The sequence below is a fragment of the Primulina huaijiensis genome, chromosome 17 (genome assembly GCF_012295235.1).
Source record: "Primulina huaijiensis isolate GDHJ02 chromosome 17, ASM1229523v2, whole genome shotgun sequence".
NCBI classification, from domain to species: Eukaryota; Viridiplantae; Streptophyta; class Magnoliopsida; order Lamiales; family Gesneriaceae; genus Primulina; species Primulina huaijiensis.
The window spans coordinates 7,590,465-7,603,579 of NC_133322.1; the positions used below are offsets into that span (position 1 = coordinate 7,590,465).

Sequence of the window (13,115 nt, forward strand, 5' to 3'; positions counted from 1 at the left end):
CTCATGGCGTATGTGTGTGGACTGTAGAGCAATCAATAACATAACCATTAAGTATAGGCATCCCATACCTAGACTAGATGATATGTTAGATGAATTGCATGGTGCTTGTATCTTTAGCAAAATTGATTTGAAGAGTGGCTATCATCAAATTAGGATGAGGGAAGGTGATGAGTGGAAAAATGCTTTTAAAACCAAGTATGGGTTGTATGAGTGGATGGTCATGCCTTTTGGCTTAACTAATGCTCCTAGCACCTTTATGAGGTTAATGAATCATGTCTTGCGTGCACATATAGGAAAATTTGTTGTTGTCTACTTTGATGATGTCCTAGTGCATAGTAAGAATATAGAAGAGCATGTTAATCACTTGAGACTTGTACTAATCACACTAAGGGCTGAAAATTTGTATGCTAACTTAAAGAAATGTGATTTTTGTACAAGCAAACTTGTTTTCCTTGGTTTTGTGGTAAGCTCACAGGGTATACAAGTGGGAGAAGACAAGGTAAGTGCCATCAGCGATTGGACGACGTCTAATACTGTTGGTAAAGTTTGGAGTTTTCATGGTCTTGCAAGCTTCTCTAGGAGGTTTGTAAAAGATTTTAGCACACTGGCAGCACCAATGACGGCGGTGATCAAGAAGAACGTCCCATTACATTGGGGCGAGGAGCAAGAGAAGTCTTTTAATCTTATTAAGCAAAAGTTAATTAATGCTCCTTTACTTGTTTTACCTGATTTTGCTAATGCCTTTGAAATTGAATGTGATGCTTCAGGTGTAGGTATTGGTGGAGTGTTGATGCAGGGAGGACAGCCGGTGGCGTATTTTAGTGAGAAGCTCAATGGAGCAGCGCTGAACTATCTCACGTATGATAAAGAGTTCTACGCACTTGTGAGGACTCTAGAGACGTTGCAGCACTATCTGAGGCCTAAGGAGTTTGTGATTCATACGGATCATGAGTCACTAAAGCACCTCAAGGGGCAACAAAAGCTGAACAAGCGGCATGCAAAGTGGGTGGCATTTATAGAGACATTCCCCTACATCATCAAGTACAAACAAGGTAAGGAAAATGTAGTGGCCGACGCACTATCACGGAGGTACGTACTAATCTCTACCTTGGAATCAAAAATTTTGAGATTTGAGCATGTGAAAGAATTATATGTACTAGATGAGGATTTTAAAGGTGTGTTTGAAACATGTATGCATGGTCCACATGATAAATTTTATTTGCATCATGGTTTCTTATTTAGAGAAGATAAGTTGTGCATCCCTAAATCTTCAATTCATGAATTACTTGTTAGGGAGGCACATGGGGGTGGTTTAATGGGACATTTTGGTGTGGCTAAAACTCTAAGTGCATTGCATGAACATTTTTATTGGCCACATATGAAACGTGATGTTGAGCGTGTTTGTGAAAAGTGCATAACTTGTAGACAAGCTAAGTCTAGGACACAACCACATGGATTGTATACACCACTTCCTGTTCCTAGTGAACCTTGGATTGACATTTCTATGGACTTTGTTTTGGGGTTGCCTAGGACTAAGAAGGGGAGGGATTCGATATTTGTTGTTGTTGATAGATTTTCTAAGATGGCACATTTTATTGCTTGTCACAAAACTGATTATGCCTCTCACATTGCGGATTTGTTCTTTAGAAAAGTCGTTAGGTTGCATGGCATGCCTAGGACNTATGGTTTTAATCCTTTGACTCCGTTGGATTTGATGTCTTTACCTGTGAGTGAAAGGTTGAACATGGACGGCAAAAAGAAGGCTGAATTTGTTAGGAGGTTGCATGAAAAGGTCAAGGCCAACATTGAGAAGAGAAATGAGCAATATGCCAAGCAAGCCAACAAAGGGAAGAAGAAGGTGATCTTTGAGAAAGGTGATTGGGTGTGGCTCCACTTGCGGAAGGAAAGGTTTCCCGAGAAGCGTCGTTCCAAGCTACTACCTAGGGGCGATGGACCATTTCAAATTCTAGAAAGGATCAATGACAACGCCTACAAACTCGATCTACCAGGTGAGTACAATGTGAGTTCCACTTTAAATGTTAGTGATTTGTCATTGTTTGATGTAGGTGATGAACAAGATTTGAGGACAAATCCTTTTCAAGAAGGGGAGGATGATGCAAACACGGGTGATCGAGCGCCAAGGAAAGCATGGGATCCTTTGGAGTTGCCGGAGGGACCGATCACGAGAGGACGACTGAAGAAGTTTAAGGAGGCACTACAGGGAGTCATGAGCAATCAAGGAGGGCTTACGTGCGAGGAGCAAAGTGTCGAATGGTTCGTGATGCATGGGAGTGAGTTCGGGAACCAAAAAAACGTCATTCAAGCAGTCCAGGGCCTACACGGACCCGAGCACGGACCTGTACACGGGGTCCGTGTCCATTACAGCCGAGAATGAAGAAATCCAGAGTGTATACAGACCCGAGCACGAACCTGTACACGAGGTCCGTGTACCTCACAGTGCCTACACGGACCTAGCCCCGGACGTCTACACGGGGTCCGTGTACTTTGCGGTTTTGCGAGATTTTATTCCTTTTTTAGAGTTTTATTTTTTTTGGAGACTAGATATTGTTATCTTTTTATATTAAAGATGATATGGACGAAAATCAACACACAATTGACATTATTATTGATTGAATATCAAAGTTTTTGAGTTTTCTCTCAACTTTTCAAGGCTTTAGCTTTGTTTTCAAAAATCAAACTTATCAAAGTTTTAACTTTGTGACGTTTGTCGATTGTTTCTTGCGCGGATTGTCAAAGACGAGTTCTTTGAAGGTTCGATTAAGTTTCGATTGTTTCTTTTGTGATAGTTTATTACTAAACCGAGTCGTTTAGGGGTGAATATCACGTAATTGCTTGAATCAAAAGATCGGGACATCGTAACAACGATCCTTGTTCGTTATAGAATTGAGGACGTGATTCATATTTAATCGCGTTTGCTTTTCATCGTACGAGGATTCATATCACACTTTCTCTTGGTGGTTCCTGTGAAGATGACCAAGTTATAGCAGGTGTTTCACCTCCTGCTGTGTTCATCTTTAGATCTACAACTTTGAGATTTGCGAAAGATTCTGCAAGCTCTTGTAGATCCTCTGAACCAATCCTTTCTAAAGTTGTCATCAGATTAATTTCTTTTCTCAGACAGATTTAATTAGATTGATCATCTTTTCTTCTTGAGTCAAAGGTTTTGACACCACTCTGGCCTTTCCTTGTTGATGTATCAAGGGTTCAGTACCAAATGATGGTGGTAACCATCCTCCTGAAGTTCTTTTACTAGAACCGGGTTGTTGTTCTAGTTTCAGAATTCTTGTTTGAATATCCTTTAATATTCCAAGAATTTTTCCTGGTTTTCAAGGATTTTCTCTACTCGTTGTGGTACAAAGTATAGCATGTTGTCATAATTTTGTACTGTCTTCTGAATTTCTCTAAGATCTAAAGAGAGCTTAGAAAATCTGGTACAATTTCCATAAACTTATTAGATTGAATCATAAGTTTACCTGAGGGTGCTGAGGCTTCCCTCTCTGCTCTGGATATCTAACAATAGTTAGATGTTCTTGTGTATATTCCAAAATATTGGAATAATCCTTGTAAATTATTTTTTTCGAACCTAAGTTCGGATTCATAATTTTCGAAATTCTCCTCCTCAAATATTTCGTTTCTTTATAATAATAAATAATGTGTTTGAAATAAATTAACCTATAGCTCTGATACCATTTTCGGAAGTGCGGGGATCAATTAAAATAAAATAAAAAAATAAGGGTATTTTTGACTTATTTGAAAAAATCCTATCTCTCTAGGGAGTTTGAGCAAACTTAGGTTTGATTTGGGGACTGGACTCCAATTTACCCTTTTATGAAAATATTTATTGAATGAAAGGAGGAGTTCTTTTGTCAATTCATTAAATGACAGAGACAGTTACTATAAGAGATTGATGCATTATTATTAATTATTATTATTATAATAAAAATATAAATAATATATATATAGAGAGACAATTACTCTAAGAGATTGATGCATTATTATTATTATTGTTATTATTAATATATAAATAATATATATATATATATATGATGTTCATCAAGCGTATCCATCTTTATGCACATTACTGATTTGATACTCATTTAATGAATGCACTATTTTGATATGCTTCATCACGTCTAATAAGTGAATGCGACCTCAGTGGTAGACACATATGTGAGTGTGGTTAGTGGATAACATATCAAAACTATATATATATGTGTGTGTGTGTGTGTGTGTGTGTGTGTGTGTGTGTGGATAATGTGTTAAACTTTGTCTATGCAATTTAGCGATTTATCAAAGACAAAAACTTGTGTAAGACGGTCTCACGGGTTGTATTTTGTGAGACAGATCTCTTATTTGGGTCATCCATGAAAAAGTATTACTTTTTATGCTAAGAGTATTACTTTTTATTGTGAATATCGGTATAGTTGACACATCTCACAGATAAAGATTCGTGAGATCATATCACAAGAGACATACTCTTTATCAAATATCTGTATAATTTGTTTTGTGGAATTGGAATAGTATGACCATATGGAAATATGATTCTACCAAAAGACCAAACAATTAGTATTTATTAAGGCCGAGTTTTCAAACTATCGTATAATTATAATATAGATATTATAGATTACTACAATTGTGTTATTAAATGATTTGTATGGAGAATATTTGTAAAATATTTGATGTATGAGTCGCAGGTTATAATTCAATTTATATTAAAGGAAAACTGTAATTTTGGTTTATGTTTTGTTTTTTTTTTTGTTTTTTTAATTTTGATAAAATTTCAGTCTTGGTTCAGAATGTTTCAATTTTTGTTATTTTTAGTCAATTTTTATCGGAAGTGTTGATGCGACACTTTACACATCAATGTCAAGTCAAAGCCACACATGAACCACATAGGTGCGATACCATTGTCATGTCGGAAAAAAACCAAAATTGCAAAAATAACAAATATATCTGACAAAACTCAAATTTGACAATAAAAAGGACCAAAATCATTCAAAAAAATATGCAGAGGTAATATTTCAGTTTTCCCTGATATTAATTAGCGGTAGCACTAGCATGTATGTTATAATTTTTTGGGAAAACTGCATTTGGATCCTGTTGTTTTGTCATTTTACGATTTTGGTTATCTAAATTATCAAATTTTAGTTTTAACCATGTGTTGGGACAATATTATAAGTAGGGCCAATAATAAACAAACCCAAATCCAAAAGAAAAAAAAAATAAAAAGATAAACCCATTAATAATTTAAATTGATTTGAGCAAGTCAAAAGACGTGCTTACAGGAGGACATCGTGGAGCGTATAGGAGGAGATCATGGGAGAGTGGAGAAAGATCGCACTAGGAAGAAAGGGGGCATCGGCTACAAAGAAAAAACACACAATCTCTCGCACAAATTCTAGCAAACTCCCTGCAGAATTCTCATAGCATTAATCAGTCGTTTTTTTTTATAGTTTTCAATCTAGATTTCATTAGTTCGAGTCGTTTTATTTCATATTTCAGCAACGTTCTTTGTTTTATGTTAATATTTCGTTAATTCCTACATTTTATTAAAAATATATATCATGTTAGGAGTTTATATTTCAATTTCCAGTAGTGTTTCTCTAGTTTTCTTTATTTTTAGCGTCATATTTATTTAGGAGATCATAACGAACAGCCAAATTCAATATCTAAAATTGTTGTGTTCTTGGAAGTTAGATATTTACCGTTTTCATATAAATCGGTGTATCTTTCCACCTGTCAGGCCCGCAAATCGAAATATAGTGCAAACACCATGCATCTTACGATTTTTGAAAAATTTAGTCTTTTTTAATCGGGAGTTTTTATGTGCCACTACACATGTCAGTGTCACATCATTGTCGCAGTGATATCACATCGGCACGACGTCGGAAATGACTAAAAGTGAAAAAAAAACGAGCATAGATAAATAATAGACTAAAACTAAAATTTTACAATATAGATTACCAAAATCGCAAAGAAATGAAAAACAATTTTCTCTTATTTTGTCGGTCTCCTTTACACGTCAAAAATTACATTTTCTTGAACAACCTTATTTTATTTTTTATTTTCTTTTTCGATTTTCAAATTTAGACATGAGTTTTTATATACATATGATATTCAAATTTATTAAATCAATCCCATGATTGAAATAAAAGTCAATTAAGGAAATGATTCGAAAACTAAACTGAATCTCAAAAAAAGGGAAGAATATTCGAGATTGGCTTGTAATCAGAATCCCAACAGCTAACAAACTAGACTCTATAAATCCTCCCTCTTCCTATAAAATCTACCAAGGTAACGAGCTAGTTCTCAACTCTAATGGCTTCTGTAACGTGGATACTTTCAATTCTTTGTCTATGGCTCCATTTTTCCGCAATATGCAACGCCGGAATCACCAGCAAGTACGTGAGAAAACCGCATGCATCCGTTGATATGCCGCCGGAGCACTTCCCTTCTCCTGCAATATTCAATGCACCCGAACAGGTTAAGAGTTGCAGTTGAACTGTTGTCATGTTCCGACTTTTTCTGGAAATTTTGATGCGAAGCCGACTAAATGTGTGCCGATTCGTGGTGTGTTTTCGTAATTTATGGTCGTTTTCGTGAATATGTTGCAGGTTCATATAACGCAGGGAGATCATGAGGGGAGAGGGATAATCATTTCTTGGGTTACGCCGGTGCACAAGAATCCGAATGTGGTTACGTATTGGGAAGCGGAGGGGGTACATAGGCACAGGCATAAGGTTCACGCTGCGACCACGAGTTATCGATACTATAACTACACTTCTGGTTTCATTCATCATGCGACTCTTAGAAAGCTTAAGGTGAGGAGGCTACCTTTGTTTGTTGTGTTCTTCTAATTTCCTGATGCTTTTTGCATGATTTTTCATATATGTAGTATGATACGAGGTATATCTATGAACTTGGTAAGCACAACGCGGCCCGGAATTTTTCCTTCACAACTCCTCCTAAAGTAGGGCCTGATGTCCCTTACACATTCGGTGTTATGGGTGAGCATCGTTCAAGAATTCAATTCTAAACGGTAAAATGCACAATTTTCCAAGATTTTAGTCTTTCTGTTTGTTTATCCACCCAGGGGACTTGGGACAAACATATGACTCCAATCAAACGTTCGAGCATTATGTATCCAACCCAAAAGGGCAAGCAGTGCTTTTCGTTGGGGATCTTTCATATGCAGATCATTATCCCTTTCACGACAATGTCAAGTGGGATATTTGGGGCCGTTTCGTCGAGAAGAGTACCGCCTACCAACCATGGATATGGACTGCAGGCAATCACGAAATCGACCATGCCCCTGAGATTGTAAGGCTTCTTGTCCAAATACAGTTAATCCTTCCCCTCGGCACACTTTGCGCACTCGATCCTCCTCTCCATTTTGCGAATTCCTTCTAGAAGCATTGAAACAAGAAAAACATGTCACCTCTGTTTTTATGCTCTGACTTACTTTTAACATATCGTGACTTAGTTATGTTTTGCAGGAGGAAAACACTCCATTCAAGCCTTATATGCACAGGTATCACGTTCCTTACAAGGCATCCAAAAGCACGTCTCCTCTTTGGTACTCGATAAAACGCGCATCAGCACACATAATTGTCTTATCTTCTTACTCGGCTTACGGTAAGAAATTCACCTTTTCTGGTTGCGATATTCCTTTTATCTCAAGCTGTATTCCTGCTCCTATAAAATCCCTTTTGGAAATTATTGAGATACTTGCTGAATTGTTGTTCATTTATTAATTTTATAAGGTAAATATACCCCTCAATACAATTGGCTCGAACGAGAATTCCCAAAAGTTAACAGATCCGAAACTCCATGGCTGATTGTGCTGCTTCACTCCCCCATGTATAATAGTAACAACTATCACTATATGGAAGGAGAGAGCATGAGAGTTATGTTTGAACCATGGTTCGTCGAAAACAAAGTCGATCTCGTGTTTTCTGGACATGTTCACTCCTATGAACGCTCAGTAAGATTTAGAGTTGCTCATTTTAATAAAGATTAAACAGATATATGTAGTGTACATTTCCAATTAAACAGAGCATGCTGTTTTCTTGATCTATTCATGTTGTTTTTTCGTGCGTAAAAGGAACGAATATCGAATATTCGATACAACATAACAAATGGATTAAGTGCACCAGTTAAGGACCCTTCTGCTCCAGTGTATATAACCATCGGTGACGGTGGAAACATCGAAGGCGTGGCCGATAAGTGAGACCATCTTATGTTCTTATTTTATTAGCTCTTCTTTCTTTATAGTCGCATAATTTGCTCATCAAGAAGTTAATTTTTTTGTTAATATTCGTCATACAATATGCAGCTTTGCGGATCCACAGCCGAGTTACTCAGCCTTTCGGGAAGCAAGTTTTGGACACGCGATCCTCGAAATAAAAAACCGGACTCATGCATTCTATACTTGGCATCGTAACCAAGATAACGAGCCCACCGTAGCCGATTCAACGTGGTTTTACAATAGATATTGGTACCCGCACGATGAGCCTAGCTCCAGCTCAAGCTTGGTTTAACGAAGAAATAAATGGAACATAATTTTATGGAATTGTGTAGCTGCTTTCTTTCTTTTTGCTGGCCTGGATTTCAGTCAAGTTTTCAAGCTAAACTTTGAGTTTCTGCATTACCATGGGGATGTGTTATTTTGGCTTCAACGAGTACTTTTATCGGGTAAAATTATACAGTTCATGCATGTCTAAAAATTTGGAACTTAGTATTATTGCTATTTGGGGTGGGATCGGATTGGGACATCCCGTTACCCTCTTATCTTATTCCCATCTCGATAAAAATCGAGAAATATTTTTCTCTGGATCTCGTACCCGATAATATCGAGACCCGGATATTCGGGATTCCCAAAGTTTGGGACCTCATCCGGTAGGCCGATAAAATATAGGAGTAAGGACAACAATGTGTTCCCTTCAGTCTTCTCTAAGTTTAGGGTGGAAGGGAAAAATGATAATAAACGCTATTTTATTTTGTATAATTTTATTTTAATTATATTATTTGTGTATGCAAATTTTTTTATTTGGATGAATTAGTTAAGCATTTAATTTAAATCCTAAAATCATCATCTATGGCTAGCTTATTTTAAACTAGGTGAAGGACCTCAATTTTTGAGGTATTGACCCAGCTATGTAGTGTAATTTTAGAGTATTTATTGTTTTTTTTCATGTTTAAATGATTTCATTAAGGATTTATACTTTGGGTTTTTAACATTGTAATTAGATATAATTTGTGTGAGAACAACATAAATTTGATTCAATATGATGGTAGGCGTAAAGTTAAGTTTTGGTAAGTGCATGCAAAAGAAATATGCAAAAAGATTATAGTTTAATTGAAAGGCAAGAGGGAAAAAATATTACAAGTAAAAAAACGACATATAATTGAAACCTTTTAATAAGTTTGTGTGTGTGTGTGTGTTATACCTAAATATCTTGTGTCGTAGAAGGTCAATATTTTACTATTTATCTATCATACATCTTGATTTTGATGCATGCTATGGATACCTAGCTCAGTGCCAATATCTATGGCAAACTCTTGTAAAAGAGAAAGCTTTGCATCCATCGTAATTATTCTTCGTAGGATTATTGTCCATACTGGGTTTGAGTAAAATCTTCTTATCAGTTCTTCGACTTTTTTTTGAAATAAGTAGTTGTAATAGCATTGCCCACAATCGACACAAGTACAATAACGATTGACATCCATTGTTTGTGATGATGAAATGATATCTATAGTTAGATGAAATGATATCTATAGTTAGTTTTTTATACCGTAAGCAAAATATGATGAGTCATCATTTGTTTTTGACAAGTGTTAAGATTAAGTTTGTCTGTTTCAGTACAATATTGACAATTGTTATATTGTAATATAATATTGTAAATAGGTAAGATTAGTCATCAGAATTTGTTAGTATATTTTGACACATGTAATGTCTGACAAAACGTAGTCACTGTTCATTTATATTATGTGGAAATAGAATTTATATGGTTGTAAAAGAAATAATACACAAAAAATCAGGAGATTAAGCTTAAACAAATCTAATAATTTTGAAGGTTACCATTTGCAGTTCATGATTTCGCAAATAAGTTAAGCTCAAGCTCTTTTTTCACAAAAATATATTCATGAGTCACTCTTGAACAAAAATTTATCTATTCACAACAAGTATTTTGGATAAGCTCTTGATGCTACGTTTTATAGCATCAATAACACACGCACACTTGTTCTAATTGGTAAAGCAACAACAACACAACACAACACAACAGTATCTCACAATATGCTAACAGCAAAAGCTAGTTGAAAATTGAAGGAATTTTGGAAATGTGAAAACGAAACCTAGCTAGGAGCAAACAACAATTTTCAGAAAAGATGGACACANCAGCCTCTCTGAAAGTTTTGAAAGTTTCTCCATTGATTGTTTTTAAGTCTGTAAAAGATGTTGGTTTCCTAACATGCATTAATAGCAACTTCAAATAAAACTTTTCACCGTCTGAAGGACGACAATTAAAAATCCTACCAATGACCTCATGTTTCTTACGCGGTTCCCATTCTTTTGAATCACTGTGCCATGTAAAATATTCAGGAAACTCAACGTATAAACAATTCATTTTTTTAGAATATTCATTGTATTTATTCATGTAGAAAAATTGGGTTAGCATTGTTTTTTTATTTGTAGGGTTATTAGCAATGTTGTATAATGATTGATTAGCATGGAAAGTTATAACTTGTTCATTCTCTAGATGAATAGGTAAACATATTATGGATGGATACACATGGTTCAGATCAAATTTGAAAATTCGCCAAGCAGCTTCAGGAGGTGAAATCCATCTTGCAGTTTGAAATTGTTTGATTTCATCAACCACATGCTCTTTTTCATCTGTAGCTAGTGTATATAAAATTTTATCGTGTCATTTGTAAATATATTTGTAAATGTATTTTATAGCTTGGATTGTTGAGCATACTTCAACATTAATATGGCAATTAAATTTAGCCAATAGATATTGATTGTAAGGTACTACCCACCGATTATCTAGTCGTGAACCCCTAACAATAACAATATGGTTGTCATTTCTACGACGCTATATTGGATATGAATTTGTACCATATTTTGTATACTCTGAGAAGTCTTTAGGGTAATTAAATTTACAGGAATTTTTTTTCATACAAGGGCACGATGGATTAAGCAAACCACAAGGTCCATGCATCATATGCTTTACAACTAATGAAAGAAAATATGGTTGAGTTTGTGGATCAGGTAATTCGGCACTAACAACTCTATCAAATGCTTCTGGACAAAATAGTTTTGATGCCTGATTGAAAATAAGCAAAAAATGAGCATGTGGTAGACCTTTTTTTTGGAACTCTATCACATAAGTATAAGCAATAACATGACCAAATATGTCTTTCTTGAACAATTCATCTTTTAAAACCTGAAGTTTTGCATGAAATATTCTAGTGATTAAGTCAGGCCTATTATGTATTTCATCAGAAGATAGACATAGAGCTTTTATTTCTGGCCAATTTGGATTCGAAGTCATTGTCAAAAAAATATCAGGTTTCCCATAGCGTTGAACTAAAGTTATCGCATCCATATATCTTCTACGCATATCTCTAGGACCTCCAATAAATGAAGTAGGTAACACTATGTGTTTTCCAATATCAGCACCCATTTCACATCCATGTGTTATACTATCTAGTAAACCACGATATGCTTCATTTCTTAAACGATTTTGCATGTTTGAAGTTTTAAAAAAGTCCAACCACGATGTTTCAATTTTGATGTACATATCTACTATATACTGTTGTAGAAGCCTACCAGTATGTAGCAAAAAAGATTTGTCGATCTCTCTAATTTGTAATTTATAACAATAATATTCACGACATGACAATGTTGATCTTTGAGTGCTGTTTTTTTCCAAAGCTATATAACCAATAAAACAAATATGTAAGTACAACTAAATGTGAAGAATAAATTTCAAAATAGAAACAAAAAGGAACAATTCTAACTTACCCTGATTTTCAATGTCTATGAGATAATCTTTATCCGTAGAATTTTGGATGCTGTAAAGGGTTTCATTATTGCATGTTGGTCTAGGATATATTTTCTTTTGTTGTTGGTTTAATCTTTGAATTTTTCGATGCCAACCAGATTCTCCATTTGGAAATATAAGAGGATATTGCATGGGATCGTAACAAGCAAAGTAATGTTTAATTATCTGTGTCTGACTATCTTTTGGATATACTTGTATATGTTGACTCGCATATTGTTCGCTTTCATCAGATTCTAACCATATTCCCGCAACTTGAGATACAGTAGGTTTATTAAAAACTCGCTGGTCAATAGCAGGGTCAGCTTGCAAAGTGATTTTATAATCATGTAGGTTGTCAATACTATTAAGACTTCGGAAAAAATTTGCATAAAGATGTACCGTTAAAATATTTATCATTTTTTCTATAAGGGTTTCCTTAAATTTTGAGCTAATACGCATCCGGTTCAAGAACTCATGGCCAGTGTCAAAAAAATATAGTTGAAGATTTTTGGGATTTTCATGATTTGATGGTGTTAGTTGTCCTATGAAGTGATAAACTTGACCTTGTACACGAAAAGTATAAATTCCAGCATTTCTTTTAGCAAAAGATTTGTCACAATGTACTCCCATCGATGTGAATGCAAACATATTATTGTAACTACGAACACAATTATTGAATCCCTCAGCATTTTCAGCATTACAAAGATACAATTGTACCAGTTCGAAAGGCGTTTCTGTTGACAAGAGATTTATTTCCCCTAATGAACAACAAAATGCAGGTGACTCTGAATAAATACGTTTAGCATCACAAAATGCACAATTTGGCACATCAGGTAGCAGATCTGGAGTTGTTGCTATAAATTTTAACGGGTCACCTTCAACATTTTGTGTCTCAACAGTATCTAAACTTGGTATTACATTTTGTTTTGCTCGACGAAAATTCTTTGCCAATCTCCGTTCTTCTAGGCAGGCATATTTCCTTTTACGACATTTTCTTACACAGTTGGCATCTAAATTATTGTTGATTTTGTTGTGTGACATTGC

The 13,115-nt window shown here is 35.3% G+C and overlaps 2 protein-coding genes across 2 annotated transcripts; one reads left to right on the top strand and one right to left on the bottom strand.

The window, feature by feature from the left end:
* Window positions 1-6,298: 6,298 nt before the first annotated feature.
* LOC140963398 (purple acid phosphatase 5-like) lies at window positions 6,299-8,699 on the top strand. The gene is made up of 8 exons (XM_073422703.1): window positions 6,299-6,504; window positions 6,636-6,842; window positions 6,917-7,028; window positions 7,115-7,341; window positions 7,518-7,656; window positions 7,785-8,005; window positions 8,126-8,247; window positions 8,357-8,699. The coding sequence occupies exons 1-8, from the start codon at window positions 6,340-6,342 to the stop codon at window positions 8,559-8,561; spliced, it is 1,398 nt and encodes a 465-aa protein (XP_073278804.1). The 5' UTR covers window positions 6,299-6,339; the 3' UTR covers window positions 8,562-8,699.
* A 2,421-nt stretch (window positions 8,700-11,120) lies between these two features.
* LOC140962578 (uncharacterized) lies at window positions 11,121-13,112 on the bottom strand. Its single transcript, XM_073421530.1, has 2 exons — window positions 12,053-13,112; window positions 11,121-11,962 (listed from the first exon to the last, which is right to left on the bottom strand). The coding sequence occupies exons 1-2, from the start codon at window positions 13,110-13,112 to the stop codon at window positions 11,121-11,123; spliced, it is 1,902 nt and encodes a 633-aa protein (XP_073277631.1).
* Between the last annotated feature and the right edge of the window lie 3 nt (window positions 13,113-13,115).